General features: G+C 34.7%; 2 protein-coding genes across 8 annotated transcripts in view; both read right to left on the reverse strand.

Moving 5' to 3' along the window:
* The window catches only part of LOC117687990 (uncharacterized), a 28,837-nt gene extending 15,540 nt beyond the window's left edge, over positions 1–13,297 (reverse strand). The window contains exons 1-5 of one of the 5 annotated variants that reach the window (XR_010707547.1): positions 13,053–13,297; positions 12,396–12,557; positions 3,003–3,146; positions 2,194–2,254; positions 910–1,709 (exon numbers count right to left, since the gene is read on the reverse strand). Coding sequence is in view for 4 of the 5 variants with exons in the window: in XM_066065712.1 (XP_065921784.1) it covers positions 1,596–1,709; positions 2,194–2,254; positions 3,003–3,091; positions 12,396–12,455 (324 nt within the window). In the remaining variant the exon portion in view is untranslated. Of the gene's footprint in view, positions 1–909; positions 1,710–2,193; positions 2,255–3,002; positions 3,147–12,395; positions 12,558–13,052 lie in introns of those variants that run through there. The other 4 variants (XM_066065712.1, XM_066065754.1, XM_066065794.1 and 1 more) reach the window with 4 other exon arrangements.
* Positions 13,298–15,869: 2,572 nt separating this feature from the next.
* Positions 15,870–20,059, reverse strand: part of LOC136269935 (centrosomal protein of 152 kDa-like) — a 45,510-nt gene continuing 41,320 nt past the window's right edge. For 2 of the 3 annotated variants that reach the window (XM_066065897.1, XM_066065860.1), the window contains exon 30: positions 15,870–19,555. In XM_066065897.1, coding sequence (XP_065921969.1) covers positions 18,133–19,555 — 1,423 coding nt within the window. In that variant the 3' untranslated portion in view covers positions 15,870–18,132. The remainder of the gene's footprint in view (positions 19,556–20,059) is intronic. The other variant, XM_066065928.1, reaches the window with a different exon arrangement.

The raw sequence follows: 20,059 nt of genomic DNA on the forward strand, positions 1-20,059 counted from the left end.
CCTGAATACAGACATTTAATGGAATATAAATGTAGTTGAATTTAAAAAAAATGTTTTTCTCAATTTTCTTATTTTGTTATCATTTAAAATAGTTTAAATATTTTGCATCTTATATAAATAAATTTCAGTGCAAACAATAATCCAAGGATTATTTTATATAATGTTATTTTTTTTATCATTAACTTTGAGAGTTTTTAACATTTGCATTAAATCTTAATGAAAATCTCATTTTTCATTGTTTTGATATTGATTTAAAATGTGTTGACAGAATATCTTGAAAGTTAATATTTAATGTCGACAATGTAAATAATTTTCAAACATTAAAATTAAATCTTTAGTGATTGGGATATAGGATATGAACCCGCAAAAATCATTTAAAAAATATTTTATTGTTTATATTCACATCATTTTTTTAACAAATTAATAGATTATTTGCGAAAAGTACTAGTAAGTGAAATTAACTAAATTAATGGTAAAGTGCATCAGTACATTAGCTAAAAGAAACAACCAAATCGTCTCCTATAGGAATTCTGACATCATGAATATTACCTGCAGGCCGTGATTTTTTAGATTGCTGAAGGTTTCAATTAATAGATAGAACAGGGCGTAAAGATTTCAGTCCTGTCAGTTTGTACAGAACTGTTGCAATCAACTTCCTTAGGAAATAGAGGAAATCATACTTGGTGGATATATAAACAAATATTTACATCTACCGAGTATGATTCCCTCTATTTCTTACGAAAACTTATTGCAATTTATAGCTCTAAAGAAACTGACGTGACTGAAATCAATCTACATGCTCCGATAATTGATTGGTCGAAACCTACAGCGACCTAAGGAAAATAATTAAGTTAATAACAATTCAATTTTAGTTTAATTTAGTTGAATAAAAAAAACAACAATATCATAATATGTAAAATAAATTTATTTATCGGCTTCACACAGATATATTTGTAAATAATTAAGTTAAAAACAATTTAATTTTATTTTAATTTAATTGAATAAAAAACAACTATTTATTACATTCTCGCAAATATATTTGAGTTTTCATGAATTTTAAAACTAGTTCCTGTGTCTTCATTCTCGGAAAAATGTGTACAGTATGGACTTAATGCAGAACTATTGAATTAAGTGATTGTCTACAAAAATCACAGAAACTTTCTGACACGTGGTTAATTAAATATATCTGTCTATGGACCAAATCAAACAGCCAATTACAAAATTCACCGTGTTTTCTGTTTAAATATTAACATGCAGGGCTCTTTAACGTCTTTCTAAGGAAGTTTAAACTAACAATTACGTTTACATATTTTTAGAAAGTCGTTAGATATAAAAACGGCATCGCCACATGGAGATTATCAAGACATATGAATTTAAATTTAAAAACAGAGTAATATATGCTAAGTTATGTTTCTCAAAATATATGTTGATATTATACTTTTTCAGACATCAAATTTATTAAACAATATTTCAGTGCAATTCTTAAAAATCATCAAATTCTATTAAAGTCGAAAAAACACAATAATCACACAAAATGTAACTTTCAAACACAGTTATCGCTCATTGACCATAAATATAATTATTCCTTATTCCGTTTACTTTCTTTCATCTCCGTACACATACTGGCGAGGTCCTACTGCTTCATGAGCTAGAACCTCCATTTCACTTACTGGTCCAGTTCTCTGAACTAAAGGTGTCACCGTATAGATCTGTCAAAACAAAACATTGACAAACTTTACGGCGAAAAAATAACTTAAGATAACTAACTTGAATTCGCTTTTTTGTGAGAAATAAAAGTCCCCGAATATATTATTTATTCAATAAATTCCAAATTTTGATAGACATTACTTAATGTTTACAACTTTCTTTTTCAATAAATTTGTTTTCCTTTTGATATATATATATCTTAAAAACCAGCAGATGGCCGTTCTCCCTAACTGTTTTTGTCGTTGTAGTAAAAAAAGAGGAAAGATCATGTAGAACATTTTACAAATAGTTTACGATTTATTGGTTTACCACAAATAGTTGATTATTGTCCTGATGATTTTACATAATGCATTTGACACGTTAATTATCTGTTGACCTTTGAACTATATAACTACAATAGGTGGATTCCTGCCCTGATGATTTCACACAGTGTATTTTTCATGACTACTAAACCTTGACTTTGACCCTTGTAAGAACACTGCTCACCGTTTTACTTTTTGTGATATCAACATCTTCATATCGTGGACGTTTTTGTCGTTTCCATAGTCTGGAGAAAAATCAACGACAAAAAATTGTGTAGATGTTCATATTAAAAACATGTTTTAGAATATCTAATTTACAAAGATATATATCTTTTTGTTGATCTCAACAACACATTGAAGGGTATATTTCTTTGCCAATTAATTCTTTCCATACTTAAATGGACATAACTCACTGCAAAATCTTAGAAACACCCATACTCATCAATTCAGATTGTGAACTATAATCTCAAAACATTAATATTTGCAATAATGATCGGGGCTTGATCTCAAATCAACCTAAACCCTCAAAACCTTCACCAAAACTTTTCCTTGTTCAGCAATCACTGAACAACAGTACTTACGTTTAAAAGTTAGCAAGGAATATGCTGTATTATTGCGAGTTGAATCAATTACGAACATTCAATGATTGTTATTGAAATGAAAACAATACTGTCGTAGGAAACCGGCGGTCATTCTCGCATATGCGTACTGTCCATGAGGGAACTCTTATAAGTTTTCTCGTGTTCATGAATATTTATTATTTTCAATTCACCATGAGAAAGCGATACTCATTTGTGTTTTGTTGGTAGAAAAAGACATTATTGTTATAAAATCTTTGAACCACCAGTTCTGTAATAGGAGTGTGGAGAAGCCAATCGAATAAGAACTTAAAACTTTCATGAGAAGGAGAAAAGGTTAATGAGTTGACCCACGGTCAGTAAGCATTGACTCACCGTGAGTTTCAGACGTTTGGATAATGTATGCCTCACTTACTTAATGTCTGGGCTGGTGAGAAGACAAAACACTGGATATGTAACAGAAAGGAACGCACCTAAACCAAACACCGCCATCAACGGCTTGGTCTGAAAAAAAAGATGGAAAAGGACCTCAATTAAACACCGCCATCAACGGCTTGGTCTGGAAAAAAAACATGGAAAAGGACCCTAATTAAACAAAGGCATCAATGTTTTTGAAAGCAAAAGATCGTAAAAACATCATCAAAATTTTTATCGTACAAAAACAAAGCATAAGCATGTTGAAACGAACCTTAACCAAACACAATCATCAAAGGCTTATATTAAAACCAAAGAAAAAGAGTATAACTGAGTAAAATACACAAATATTTGTTTTAGAATAAAAAGATATATATTAATAAGTAATGAAATTTATGTAAAAAACAAGAATATGTAAGAAATGAAGAGGTTGGCTAAAACTATATATGTTATACACTACTTTCTGTAAACATGTTAGTTAACACTCACATAAAGTTGAACAGGTAACCTTAATCATATTATCATAACACTTTACACGCTTTCAAAGTTACACATTCAATAATACATGAATTAAAAAAAAATTATCATTATTTGTATTGATATATTTAATGAACATCTGTAATTTCTGTATGTCGGACATACACACAAAGACATACATGCGGTGTTTTCTATCATTGCATAAAAACTTTGCAAGGTAGATGCCGAAACACCAAGGGTTTTGAAAAAGGATTGACGCCGTCTTCATTTGCATAGTCTAAAGAGAATTTATATAAAAACGGACCATATATTGGCGTGGTTGCGATAAGAATCGAAACTTTTCTAATTTTATTCGTTTTTATTTTCAATTTAAATTTTAATGTTAATATGCTATTTTAAGATATTTCTGAGTTATCAGCCGAATCTTTTTTTAAAAAGTCGGTTGTCAAGTTATAAGCGAGATACAAAGTGCAGAATTCTCAACGTTTGTTAAGCAAATAAAGCTCGTGTCATGTTTTAGAGGCATTTTTTTTTAAAGTTATGTAAACAAGGTTTGTTTCAGACACGGAAAGACAGAGATAATAAGTAAAGGATAGCTAGTGATAGAGAGAAAGTGTACATGTAATACATTACATGTAGTGTACCTGTAATACATTACATGTAGTGTACCTGTAATACATTACATGTAGTGTACCTGTAATACATTACATGTAGTGAAATTACATGTAGTGTACCTGCAATACATTACACGTAGTGTACCAGTTATACATTACATGTAGTGTACCTGCAATACATTACATGTAGTGTACCTGCAATACATTACATGTAGTGTACCTGTAATACATTACATGTAGTGACATTACAAGTAGTGTACCTGTAATACATTACATGTAGTGTACCTGCAATACATTACATGTAGTGTACCTGCATAACATTACATGTAGCGTACCAGTAATACATTACATGTAGTGTATCTGTAATACATTACATGTAGTGTACTTGTGATACATTACATGTAGTGTACCTGTTATACATTACATGTATTGTACCTGCAAAACATTACATGTAGTGTACCTGTAATACATTACATGTAGTGTACCTGTAATACATTACATGTAGTGTACCTGCAATACATTACATGTAGTGTACCTGCAAAACATTACATGTAGTGTACCTGTAATACACTACATGTAGTGTATCTGTAATACATTACATGTAGTGACAGTACATGTAGTGTACCTGTAATACATTACATGTAGTGTACTTGTGATACATTACATGTAGTGTACCTGCATACATTACATGTAGTGTACCTGTAATACTTTACATGTAGTGACATTACATGTAGTGTACCTGTAATACATTACATGTAGTGTACCTGTAATACATTACATGTAGTGTACCTGCAATACATTACATGTAATGTACCTGCAATACATTACATGTAGTGTACCTGTAATATATTACATGTAGTGACATTACATGTAGTTTACCTGCATTACATTACATGTAGTGTACCTGCAATAAATTACATGTAGTGTACTTGTAATACATTACATGTAGTGACATTACATGTAGTGTACCTGTAAAACATTACATGTAGTGTACCTGTAATACATTGCATGTAGTGACATTACATGTAGTGTACCTGCAATACATTACATGTAGTGTACCTGTAATACATTACATGTAGTGACATTACATGTAGTGTACCTGCAATACATTACATGTAGTGTAACTGCAATACAGTACATGTAGTGTACATGTAATACATTACATGTAGCGTACCAGTAATACATTACATGTAGTGTACCTGTAATACATTACCTGTAGTGTACCTGTAATACATTACATGTAGTGTACCTGTAATACATGTTGTCAACGTTGTTCCACGTTGGTACTTTGTCCATGCACGCAACAATCCGGCAGTTATACTTAGAGTGTATAAACAGAAAAAAATCATTTAAAAGAATATGACATTACACGGAATGAAAATAATTCATTGCTTGTCGTTCCAATTTCATCCAAAATTAAAGACATTGATTAATTTGTATTTTAACTTTATTTAAAGGGACTAAAACATAGTATATTTCCCATTTAAAAGGTTATACCTTGATTACAATAATATTATTTTCCTCTTTTTTTAAAGTTCATTAAAGAGGAAGAAACATTTTAAATGATTTTCATCCGGGTTACTGTCTCACGACCGATCGCTAACATTAAGTTTTCCGGGTTACGCAATCCATAAGCGTCAAAGTCTAAGTCCATGTTCACGGAAAAACGCACGATTTCGCACGTACTCAGGTACCAATGGGGGCTGATAAAAGACCTGAACAGATAATCCACAAACCGGGAATTCATTTGACTATATAAAGAATCGGCCTGGAAAAAAGATTAAAGAGCACTAGGATTGTTCTAGATTGTCGCATGGTGACAGCTTTTTAAATATATATGTAAGAGTCAAAACTAGGCGGTTACTTAAATAAAAATGAAAGTACTTTTAGAAAGATATCAGTCAACAATGAATACTATAAAAGGTCTTTATATATATATATTGACAATATATTATCAACTTAAAGGGTACAAATATAAATGTAAAAATATTACTCATAGGTATCAAGTTTTGTTACTAGAGTATAAAAAAAAACATTTTTTTTAATTGTTGAATTGATATGATAAGATTAGACGGGCGTATTAGTCACTTAAAATATTCTGTATCAACTTTGTGTTTTTTATATAGATTTATACATGTTTGTACACTGTTTACGATACAAAACTTAAATTAAATGACTACCTTGCACACTTTATTGGCTTTTATGCAAAAAAAGGTTAAAATTAAAACCTACACGGATACTAGATCTGTAGTCTTATAAACAGATACAGCCAATCTGTAACCCGTCTTTAGCGTAGGTACATGTATAATAGCGTGCATTGGTAGATAGCGTTCTAAGGTACATGTAGATAGCGGGTATTGGCAGAAGTAGACAATAAAATTTACCAGGAACCCTTACATTGTATACATCGTGCGCGGATCGGGGAAGAGGGGGGGGGGGGTCACATAGTAAAGTTAGCGAAAAAAAGGATTCCGACCCCCTTCTGCCAAACAAAAACTATTTCTCTTAAACCCATCCAATTCCAGAACCCCCCCCCCCCCCCTCCCGCTGGATGTGCAAGAGAAATGAACCTTTTGTTTTATCCTGTAGCAATGCATCAGACAAAACCTACTGTGGTTCCCCATCATCCAAATGAGCATTGATTCCTGTCCAGATCCAACCAATCAAACAATAAATGTCGATTATGAGACAAGAACAAGATGGCGACTGAGGATACGGGAGTTGCCCTCTGTAATCACGGCGATGTACAGAACAAGGGCATATCAAGGACAACCTGATAACACTGCAAGGTTTCTGCGCCATTAAACCGCCGCTTAATGGTCAACTCTTATTATTGATAATTGACAACACGCAACTTCCCGGTGTTCACGTTATTCCATCACTCGCTCTTGACGGTAGCAGTCTTAACACTGGATGGCTTTTCTCGCCTTCTTTATCAAAGAGCTTGACTGACAAAAACACATTTTTCAAGTACTTGCATATAGATTTTTTGCCCACTCGTATCCCGGGCCCGCTGGGGGTTTTCTGTTTCTGTAATTGATAACTTGCTCCCAACTGTCATTATTATGTCAATATCTTGAAATGTGAACGCTTCATGCTGGTTCAAACATACATTATTGTCAGCGTCAGACTGAACCATATATACACAGAGAGAGAGAGAGAGAGAGAGAGAGAGAGAGAGAGAGAGAGAGAGAGAGAAAGAGAGAGAGAGATACGGGGAGAGAGAAAGATAAATTGTTGGGATGTGACTGATGTATGGGGGGGGGGGGGCACGACATCCTGAATTTAGTGAAGTACTGACCTATGATAATTTAAAGTAATTTAATGTATAATTCATTAAAAACGACTTCATGTCTTCAAATCAATAACAATTAATCAATAACAAATATTTGCATTGAACTCAAATTATGCAAACACTGCATGTCTTTCTGACCCCTCTTTTGCGTTACCAATGTGCCAGTCTTCGATCAAGAGAGTAAATAACGAACAATTCATTGATAAGGCTGTCCATCAATTAAGCAGAAACTTGATAAGTTGTCAATCGACGAACAGAGATGCATCATTTAGATATAGATATCAGGCATGTTATTGGCGTAGGCTCATCAAATACTAATTTCTTCATTTACTTTCGATTTTAATGTCGACATTACTGTGAGTGCTCATCTCGCCGGCGACAAAGACCGTTGGAGCATAGCAAAGCATTCGTCGGCACAACGTAATGAAGGTTCGGTGCTTGGGATCATGAAAATTCCTGACATCCAAATGGTCACGTGACCTGGACAACTGTGAACATTAAGGAATACTAGTATTTACCGGGGAAAAGATGCATACTAATCAATTTGGTTTTTTTTTAAGTGCACAAATATCTTGTATGCAAAGTTATCATTTAAAAGCAGGTCCTTATGATCGTGTTTCTCGATGAATGTGGGAAATTAAAACACCGCCTGTTAACCATCTAATTCAAAGCAATATGAGCTGCAATCTTCATGTTGAGAATTTTTTCCCAAATTCTTATTTCCTGCTAAAATGACAAAAAAATTCATGGCTTTTAAATCTCTGTTAGCTTTATTTTTGTATGAAAAGCCGTTAAGAAGCCTTATTTAAAGCAAAATTGAATTATTGTCATCCTGTACAAAAATCTCTTTAGAAGAGAAATCTTTCTTCTGACAAATATTGATTATTTTTTTTTCAAATCTGATTTATCATAAAAGTTTAAGATACACGCAGACTTATCATTCTAACAGGTTTTTGAACCGAAATAAAACCTTAAAAATATTGCTTTAAGTTCCATTTACTTTTTTCTTAAACATAACTCTATATATATCTAGCACTGCCTAGCGCTTACCGTTTCCTTTTCATGTAAATATCAACGTATTGCCACGAACATTCGAATCGCGTCTTGAACTATTATATAAATAGTGCCTGTTTGGGAGGGTAACAGTTGAAATTGACACCCCGAGAAAACCATTGTCAACCGACGCGAAGTTGAAATTGACACCCCGAGAAAACCATTGTCAACCGACGCGAAGCGGAGGTTGACAATGGTTTTCTCGGGGTGTCAATTTCAACTGTTACCCTCCCAAACAGGCACTATTTATTTTGTTATACTGAATGTCTTAATTTTAAAGAAAACATCACTGCTTTTAGATAAGAATAACGTGAATTCTAACGCGAACCGTACGCGCATGATTTTCGCGCATGTAACAATTCGTAATGTTACCCGTTGCTAAGTGCGTTGCTAATGCTGAGGGTAATAGAACAGATTATGAACTGCGTCTAAACCAATCAGATTTCAGTATTTAACATGAAAGTATAACAAAAAATAATGGAAACCGCGGGTATTTTTCTATGTGATGCACGTAGCGAAACTGCAGTTTCAGCGCAGACACGTGTATGGATCCATATTTTGCAAAGGGCTAATTGCAGACTCTTCATAGATACTAAGTACTTGCCTTCTCAACTACTTGAATGCAATTGTTCTCATTAAAATTGCAAAATGCTGAAAAGATATAGAACACAATCCTATAATCAAATTTTAGCTATAATATTGCTCTGCTGATACTCTATAGTAGGCTAATGAACAACTACGTGTACTGTAGAATTTGCAAGTTTATCTAAGTTCAGTAAGTCATGTGACAAAGTAATCAAAACTAGAACGTGCTTTCATGAATTAGAATTAGCCATTTCTTTATCAAAAGGGCGGCGTGCAATGCGGTCTGTGGAAGTTTGAGCGACTTTTTGAACTGATTGATTGATTGATTGATTAATGATTGATCGATCGATAGCTTAATTGATTGATTGATATACAGACGACTGCTAGGTGTTATGATTGATTAAATCGATAAAGATTTAAAGGACTGTCATGGTTCGGACAATAGCAGTGTAACATTAGTAACATAATACAACCATGGCATCTATAGTCTGTCCCACGTTATTGCTTCCATCACCTTTTGATGATTTTTAATAAAAATACACATACCCGTGAAAGAAATACAGTTGAAATCGATGTAAGGGAATATATTCAAGATAACTTCCCCGAAAAATTATCATTTTTCACTCATTCAAGTTCACAGGAACGAAAATAAATTTTTTACGGGATATATAATTCATATCTTTTCTCCATTCGGAAGTTCTCGGGATACCTCGCGCAATTTTTCAACGTTATTATTAGGGCTTATTAATGGCTGATGCAATGCAAAATCCCCGTAGACTTTCTATTTTTGGATGTGTATTGAAACCTGAGGCGGTAGAAGGGGCGTTTCAAAACAGATAATCTGGACACTTTTCATATAAGTGGATCAATGTAGTTTGAGTACGAAAGTGTTTATGATTATCAAAATATCAAGAAAAAAGTGGTGGAAGCAAAAACTCGGGACAGAGTATAGTGAAGTGGTGGAAGCAATTATTAACTATTGAATGTGTTCATCCCCTGGCTGTTAGCTCCACGCCTCGATTGATATTGCGACAATTGTTTCTCTCTCTCTTTCTTTCTCTCTCTCTCTTCTCTCTCTCTCTCTCTCTCTCTCTCTCTCTCTCTCTCTCTCTCTCTCTCTCTCTACTTTATTTATTCATGTTACACTCCCTGAAATCTTATGTTACCCTATTCATTCATATGAAATTAATGATCCGATGAAGTTTATAACTTAAAGTATCAGCGGAATTTCGAATTTATTAATGCAATGACTGAAGTTCCGCATATACTGATGAAGACAAGTATTGATTATTCTGGTTCATTTACAAATATCCACGTAAGTAATTCCTATACTGTGTCCCTTAATGTAAATTATATATACGGCACGATGTTTAATTTATAGAGTAAAAAACCCTAAAGGAATAAAACACAAACAAAACAAAAATCTCAAAGCGATGCACACAATGCAGGTTGTTGACCCCAAAAACTGACAGGGCGGACATTGGCTTCCGGAAATAAACGGAAGCTGGCTTTTAACACGTTGTTTGCGTCCAATTGTGGATTCCTGAGCACGCGTATAGAGCTTGCGTCCTATAAAGTCCTTTATAGCCAGTAGTCTGTCTGTGTTCTCTATGCAGCCGTTTAAACAGTGATTTAAAACAAGGGAGAGGGGGTCCACAAAAAATGTCGGAAGACAACATAATAAAAGCTTAATAGACCCCTTCACGATAACTGCAGTACTGCTATCTTGCAGGGCAAATTGATATACTTTGCCGAAATTTCAGTTGGTAGATAATTAAATGACGTAAATGAAACAATTGACGTTACGTCATATTTTACCAAACTATGTCATTTTGCCCTGCAAAAGAGCAGTACCGCAGTTACCGTGAAGGGGTTAATATCATTAATGCAGAAAAAGGAAGGACAAATACAATATTTTGGGTTTTCTATGTGTTTGCTTCCGTGGTAGTTATATCAATTTAAACTGCTCAACTTGTTTATCTTTAACCATCTTTAATTCTATATTACGTAACACACCGTCTCCTGGCATTATATAACAAGGTGTGTATACAACATCAATGCCAGCTATGTAAGAAGCGATGAAAGAAAATTTGTCATACTACAAAGCAACAGGTGGCTCTAATGCGATTAGGTTGCCTTTATGTCTATTTCCAATTTCGTCCGGGCGTGGTTCGGAAGAAATTAATTTCCGTAATGCGGATATGAGCGTTTCAAATCAAAATGAACTTAACATTTTTGAAAGATGTGTAATATATTACATGAATGAGAATATGTTTGGTTTTATCCGGTATTCTGTTGAAAAAAAGATAGCGGGGGGGGGGGGGGGTCTTCCATGTGTGGACAAAACTTAATTGTAAGCAACTTTTGGGCCAATCTCTGAAAGTTATAAATAAATCACAAATTCAACAATGCCAATATTCATCAAAAAAAAAAAATGATATTAATCAATTTAGCAAACTAAACTTGACGGTTTGCAAAAAATTACGTAATTGATATTATCAAAATATTTCGTAGGCATGTGTTGAAAGGAAGAAATCGGAAAAGCTAATATATTCTCTGTTCATATAATATATTTAACCTGTTGTCCTATCAAACATATATATTACATTTTTTTTTTAGATCAAAATTAAAATAACAGGTTTATTACGCTTCATCCTAATTAAGCAATGTCGGCGCAACGGTCTTTGCAGTTTTGTAAAATAAAAAAGAAAACAAGAAAACAAATTATCAAAATGTAAATAAATAAAAGAATCTTGTTTTAAAGAATTCTTGAAAACATGCCAAATATATTCTTGAAGAAAAAAAAATGTTAAATGCCTGAAGTTTTTTGAGAAAGGATTTAACCGCCGAACGCATTGTTTACATTATGTATTCCTTTCATCAATGAATTCACTTTTTACGAGATGATTCAAAGCAGGGGAATGTATAAACTAGTCGATCATAGAATAAAACCATTTAAAAATATTGCATTGAACTTTTTGAATAATTTGTTAAAATTGTCCTTTTTAAAGATCTGTAGTTCTTTCTTAATATGACCAAAGGCGGCTAATGTTACAATGTACCATAGCTGTACAATCATAACGGTATCATGGTATATATACCTATGATAAAGCAAGTCCCCGTCATTAACACCGTTATACGGAGAGAGAGAGAGAGAGAGAGAGAGAGAGAGAGAGAGAGAGAGAGAGAGCTGCGAGGGAGAAAAAGACGATATGAAAATACAGATATACAGAGAGATAGAGAAATAAAAGAGAGAGAGAGAGAAATACGAGGGAGATGGAGAGAGAGATATAAGCATACAGTGGCCTTCCTAAGTGTACAAGAGCTAGCATATTAATTAATTAGTCAGTTACAGGTAAGTGAGGCCTACCCCGTGATGGTGACGTAGATGATGCTTAAACACATCCCAAGGAACCAGTTTCAGAGGCATGATGGGAAGGTTTTCTGATTTATTGTTACAATAACACGACGTCGACTTTATACACTGTGTTTCTCTCCCAGACAAAAGAAGGTTTCAGTGCCTCTTTCTTTTCTAAAAAAAAAAATGAAAAACAAAAAGATTTCAATACATTTATGAAAAAGTCAACGACAGGAAAAGTTAATCAAATATTCGTTTTGTATAAATGATAAATCATAAATCTGAAAGTGAAAGTTAGACTTCATTAAAAAACAAAAAATGAGACGAAGTTCATTGAAACATTTAGACATGATAAACGTCTTCAAGATTATTTTTTAGATCTATATGAAATTGAGTGTGATATGATATATACTTAAGGAAGTTTCTGTCATTCAGAACAGAAAAAAAATATTTGACAGTGCTATCTTTTGCCTGCTTAAAGTGAGAAAGGTGGGGGTTAAAAGGTAGAGTCGTTTTTCGAGGGTTTTTTTCGGGGGGGGGGGGGGGGGGGGCGTATCAAAATATTAAAATTGGTAAAATGGTATACAGAAAATGTACAGTCATACACATGTACATAAATACAAAAAATTCCAAAAATGAAAAAAAAAATTAAATTGTACAAAGACTTACCACAGGTGTCCTTTGTTAATCCAAATGCACTGCTAGATTTCCTCCTCGCCCGAATGCTGCGAAATGATTATTAATCGAAAATTTCCGGAATTATTGAGGCTGCATTGAAATCCGCACGTATGCAGACGGCTCTATCGATCTCGCGTGACCTTGCGAAGGTCGGACTGTTCGCGCGGGGGATGATATGTTAGAAAACTATAACGTGCAAGTATTCACGGCGCACTGTTTAATCTTGAATTTTAACAAACCCGGATGTTTAAAAGAAATATTTGAGGGGTTTTTTCTTCAAGTCGACTAAAAAAGGGATGAGTTTTGTTGTGAATATTTCCTGTAGGATATGTTTTCATTTCAGTGTGTCGTATATCACTTGTATATCAAGATAAACATTTTGCATCACCACTACCCCCCCCCCCCCCCCCTTCAATCAACCAAACCTACACAAAGAATGCCCATTGGAACGATCTTGAAATTGATGGGGGGGGGGGGGGGGGAGAGAGAGAGAGAGAGAGAGAGAGAGCGCATTTTTAATCTCATACAACCTGGCATTTATTTGTTTAATTTTATAACACCAAAACGAAAAATAACAATTTTATTAACCCACACCCCAATATCGCCGATCTGTTACATGTATTTGCATGGTTTTATGATTATACCAGAAAAAAATAGCGATTCATAGTCCATTAATGTTGCGTCCTTTTATCCCTACATAAGCATTTAAAAATGGTTTGGGTAGCCCTAATTAATATTTTCGGTAATCTTATTAAGTGAAATTAACAAGATTGAATTTTCGCTGGAGGGGGTTCCAGACCCAACCCCCTCTTTCTTGCTTCGCAAATGACTCTCGCACGGCATATTTTATTAATATTGATCCCCGCGCCTTCATGAATCAAAGATAATAGATCACCGTGGGAAAATTCAGTCAAGGGTCGAACTTTTGGTCACGTGTATTTAATGCAGAAGGTAGGACGTGTCGGACCACGGGTTATGCTGATTTAAAATGCACGGAAAATAAATAAATCTAATCTGTTAAACTATAGTCTTTCAGCCATAAACATACAACTATCATGAGATAAATAATACCGCAAAATAGAACCACTGAAGATTAATTGGAATGAAACACCCTGTATTTTTAATTAGGTTTATGCGTACATGTATGTCTGGATCTACGTGACAATTTCAATGTGGGAAGTTTTGTTTGTATACATCCTGTTCCAAATATTTCTCCTTGAGAGAACGCGACATATCAAATGTACGCCTTATTATCATAAATAGAGAGAGAGAGAGAGAGAGAGAGAGAGAGAGAGAGAGAGAGAGAGAGAGAGAGAGAGAGAGAGAGAGAGAGAGAGAGAGAGAGAGAGAGAGAAAGAATGGTATATAACAAGTGCATGGGAAGAGAGAGAGAGAGAGAGAGAGAGAGAGAGAGATTTACATGTTAAGGAAGACAACTCCGTTGAGAGAACGCGACAGATCAAATGTACGCCTTATTATCATAACGAGAGAGAGAGAGAGAGAGAGAGAGAGAATGGTATATAACAAGTGCATGGGAAGAGAGAGAGAGATTTACATGTTAAGGACGACAACTCCGTTGAGAGAACGCGACAAATCAAATGTACGCCTTATCAGTGGCGTAGCTAGACCCGAAACGAAGTGCATGCTTAAAATGGCAGGGGGTATGGGGCCGCCATGAGACCCCCAGTGGGTCCAGGGCGAAGCCTGATGGGGGCCCAGGGAGCGAAGGCCCCGGAAGCTCATGGATTCTGACGATTTTTAACACTAAAAAATCATCGCAGAAATTGAAGGAATGCTCACTATTTAAGCATATTTTTAGGCAGTTGAAATTGTTTTGGATTTAGTTTAGACATAAAATAAAATCACAAAACTTCATTAAAAGCTAAAAGAAGAAAAAAACTTTTGACGTTTGTTTTTGACCCGCTCAAAGCTTTTATTCTTAAGTTCATTTTCACCTAGTTTATGGTAATGAATATTTTAATAAAACTGTGATATTCTATGGGGGAAATTTAAAATGATGTGTAAAACTAAGTTCAAATGCAAAATAAATCTTTGCTTTATTAGGTACATGCATTGTGTACTGTTTCTTTAATATGGTACTGTAAGACCACATTGCGTGTCTATATTTGGTACTTAAGACGTCCTTGTTTAGCATTGATAAATTTGTCGATGCCCCGTTGACGGGTGGTTCGAATAACTAACTATGGACCTTAATACTTGAATTCTTTTTGTAAATTCTTTTTTCTTTATTTTTTTACTGAGTTTCTTCCTTTTTTTCCAAAATGATGTGCATGCTCAGGCATATAAGCATACATGGTAGCTACGCCATTGCTTATTATCATAACGAGAGAGAGAGAGAGAGAGAGAGAGAGAGAGAGAGAGAGAGAGAGAGAGAGAGAGAATATGGTATATAACAAGTGCACGGGAAAAGAGAGAAAGAGGGAGAGAGAGATTTACATGTTAAGGACAACTCCGTTGATCTACTCGATATTGGATATTTACCTTGTACATGTAGACGAAGTAGGGCATTGCTTATCTATCCATATATAGCGTACATTCTCTAGAATCTGAACTGTAATTTCATGTTTTCTTAAACACTTAAAATAAATAGGTTAATACGTCCTTCTGATCTGTTCTATTTTCTGGTCAAATATTGATGCACAATTATCCACATATAAATCTCAAGGTGTCCCATATATATGTTCCATCTTCATTTCAAGTTAATGTTTAAAACTTCATAATCGGCCATTATTTTACACAACACCTAGAAAAATTTCAGTGCTAATCATTATCATATAAACAACGATGTTTCTGTTAAATATTTGTATTTATTTTCTCTTCTTCTCTCGTTTGATCCATTTAAATCACAGACCACAAAATCAAGTTTAAAAAAATAAATATGAAGGAAGTAAAAATAATTTACACAAAACGCTTTATATACAGATCTTTTTTCAATGAATAAAATACTTAAAAAACCACGTGACATGTGTTGTCCATGGTTACACTAAATGCAAAAAATCGGTCTAGGGAACAAATATCAATTCTTGAAAATCACAAATGAAAATGAAAGTATGCTCAATTTTTAAAGATTAATTAATAATACATCTGCTCGTAATACTGAAACACATAAGATCACGAGCAATATTGACATATGTACAATATACAACTAAAAATAAATAAATAAATAAAACATAAACTTTACTACAGAAATCTTATCCTGAAATAAAAATGCCCTTTGTTTGCAAAAAAGACATTTTTAATATACATAATGTAAATGTGACATTATAAAAAATGACTCTGTAATCTGTTTTTTCTCGTTCTTGGCAAGGTCTGTTCAAGGTCATGTCAATAACATGTCAAGGTTAATCAAGGTCAAAGTTTAAAATCAAACAAGGTAATGAGAATGACAAATATAGATTCAATAGTAATACTATTTCCTGTCCATAAATTATTGGTTGTTCAAATTCGTTTGAGTTTGCTTTGTTTTCGGATTTTGATGGGGACCCCTCTTTGTTACTCAATATTTCTTGTTAGTATGTGAGGTGACACAAAGTGAAAGCGAAAGTTACAAGGAATATTAGTAACGTGAGAAAAAAGGGAGTTAACTGTGGTTATACACGATTGATTAATCATGATTAGTCACGTGATCAGCTGATAAATACAAGTGTAATCAGAAGATAACAAATATTATTAATCACTGTAATATTACAAATCAAAACAGCATTGATAATAGAAAAAACGTGAAAATATCAGAATAAATGTGGAGAATGTTAATTAAAGTTGAGAAGAAATAAGAGAAAATGTTTATAGGGACAAGCAGATCTAATTTTAATGCCTGTGTGATACACCTGTCTATTCATACATACATAGCTGCTCTATTTAGAAAATCAAGGCAAAACAAAGCAAACTTCACTGGGACTGGCACATTGCAAAGTGGAAAATTTTGAAAGAAAATTACTTACATTGAAGGCAAAACATTACAAGAGATTAACGTTCAGTTTGTCAAAATATCAGTTCTTGTTTTGGCATATTTATTGAATTAATATATTACTTAGCCAGCAGTGCATATTTATATTTATTTATCTATTATCAATAATCAAAATACATGTAACTTTCACTAGCTATCTTCTAAATTTCTGTGATAACTCTTATTCTTATTCCTGACCTGGTTGTTACAATGAAGACATTCAATAATACATGTACTATGATAGTAATGGAGCACCCAAACACTAAGTAAAACAAAAAAAAGTTACTAATACGTCCTGCTAAATTAGAATAAGTCTGGTTTTAATCTCCCTTATAAAATTGACATTATCATTTTCATTAAAACTTTTATACTGTACATTAAATCTAATAATACTGAAGAATATACACGCACTAGTAGTTTATATTGAATCAATATGCTGCATGTGTTTTAGCCATATCTGACATATTTGGTTTTTCATTCATATGATTCTCAGAGTCAAAATCAAATAAAATCTGCTCTTTTGTTGACCATGGATATATCAGTACATAAAAATATGCACTGTCCATAATATTATACATTATATTAAGAACAATGTTTAATGGTCACAACATAGGAGGATTTAATAAAGAGGACATTCATATTTATAAATCAATGAAGCATGGATGGACGGAGCAATACTTATATCACAGATCAAGTCCTAAGGTTTGGAAGAGGCACAGAAACCCGTTTTCATTTTGTGGAGAATTGTTAAATGCTTTTTATGTTTCAATCTTTTGAGACTCATTTTTGTAATGCATTCGAGGCTTTGGCAGTCAGTAATCATTTTTCTTTGCCCAGAAAGTTTCTGATTAAAAAGAAAAGATTCCATTCATAAAGAAAATTCTTCAACCAAGAGTTAATGTTTCACAGTTTGAAGATTTCACAGTTTTAGCACAGGTTGCATGACTATTCCATTTGAAAGATTATCCTTGAAAGCCCCAAAATGCACTTCTCTGTCCTTAACCACTACCAGTATATGGGCAAAAGTTTGTATCTCACTAGAACAGTCACTGACTTTTGAAATTTACTTCAACTGTCCCTGATTCTTGTAGCTCAATAGTACAGTCATTGACTTTTTGGTTCGAACTTTTGGACCAGGTTTTTGACCGGCTCCTTCGTTCGCAGCAGAACTTCCGCCCAACTGTCGGAACTAAGACCATGACCAAGGTTCTTCCGGGCGTGTTCCACATCGCCAAACCCCTCCCTCTCCAGGGAGTAAGTCTTTCTGTGCATGCGTGGGGTACCGATGGGAGACTCCCCGGCGTCTCTCTGGGGGGTCAGTTTTTCGGGGGAGGGGTTGAATTTCCGCGGCGAGTGTCGCTCGAGACCCAGACTCTGTAGACCCACGTCCACGCTGTATGCCTTCTTCCCGTCGAAACTCATCGCCTGCATGCTTGAGAACCTCAAATCTTCCTGAGATACGCTGCTGACTTTGGTGGGAGAGTCGGTCACAACTGCCTCATTGGGCTTCCCTAGAGCTTCCCTGAGGGGCAGGTACTTGTAGCTCCCACCCAGGGAACTATTCTTCTGCTCCATGCTGAGCTCAGACTCAGACTTGGCTTTATAGAGGGCACTACTGTTGAGAGGAGATGACGTAATGACCCTCTCTTCCGGATGATGACGTGTGGATTTCCTCTCAACCGGATGTGGGTCCACAGCTTCGAATTTATTGGAGTTTTGCTCGCGGAGGGAGGGGACCACATATCGACTCGGAAGCAAATCCACGCCGTTGATGTGGCCCAGTTTGAACGTCCTGGGACTGTTGTACTCCTGATCTGAATTCTCATTAGACGTGGAATGATCACGGGGAGAGAGTTTACGAGATGTGATGTTTGGATGAAGTCTTCCATATTCCAGTCTCTCCGGGGAGGACCTCTTACAGTCTTTACTAAAGGTCACCTCTTTGCTTACTGACCGGTCCCTAGAACTGCGACTTATCCGACTTTTGTCTCGCGTGTGTCTCATCTCCAACCTCTCTGGAGAGTGATGCAAGTTGTTATGCGACATTCCATTGGTAGGTATTTCCAAATGCAAATCACTGTTCATTTTGTACGAAACCTGATCTCTCGCGTCCCTCTCCAACTTTCTGGCTGACCCATCTCCAGCTGATCGGGGTCGCGACCTTGAACTTTCACTGGAGTAATCATGTGACCTTGCCATTGACATGTAGTCATTTGACCTTGAGACAGGAGCAATTCGGATATCCTGATACGACCTTGACACAGAGTATCCATTGTGTTGGGAGTGGTAGTCATTATGTCTCCTACTGAACTCAGACGTCTGCTTCTCTAATCCAAGATTCATGTCCCCCCTGCCTTGAACTTTGATCCCTGACTCTGATTTTGGTTCGGAATGACCATGACCTAACACAGGAGTTGACATTTCACTTCTAGGGGTTGTCGACCTTGAACTTGACCTTGAGCTTTTATCAAAAGAAATTGCATCCAGAGCCTCTTCTATGTCTGCTAGTTTGGCCTCAATATTCGCTCTGTAAAGATTAAAAATATAACAAAAATGTAAAATACTCACAGCTTTCATTTTCAGACTAAACGGATGGAACTTGCTGAGCATGGTAGTCTGAATATTATTTGGCAAATTAAATTACTTTTTTTTGTCATTTTACCGGTACATGATAAACCACATATGAAAAATTTTTGGGAGATGAATTTTTTCCTGATATTCAATTATATGTAATTCCGAGACAACAATGGAATCAAATACATTGGGATACATAGATGACACAGTGTTTAGATAGTCACTCTTCAAAATCTAACTGCACAAACAGAAATATTGTAGCAGACTGTAAAGCTCTGAATTTTTGATTTCACCTTTTTAATCTTATACCCCTTGGAAGCCTCTTGATTAAGATGATAACATTGATCTTACATATATTTACACTTTCCAGTGTCTATTAGTGTTTGATAGCACTACGAATTGATTTTAAAATGGACAGTCCAATAATTTTCATCAAAATGACTATTTTCATATTTAA

Source organism: Magallana gigas, chromosome 1 (assembly GCF_963853765.1).
Source record: "Magallana gigas chromosome 1, xbMagGiga1.1, whole genome shotgun sequence".
In the NCBI taxonomy this organism is placed as follows: domain Eukaryota; kingdom Metazoa; phylum Mollusca; class Bivalvia; order Ostreida; family Ostreidae; genus Magallana; species Magallana gigas.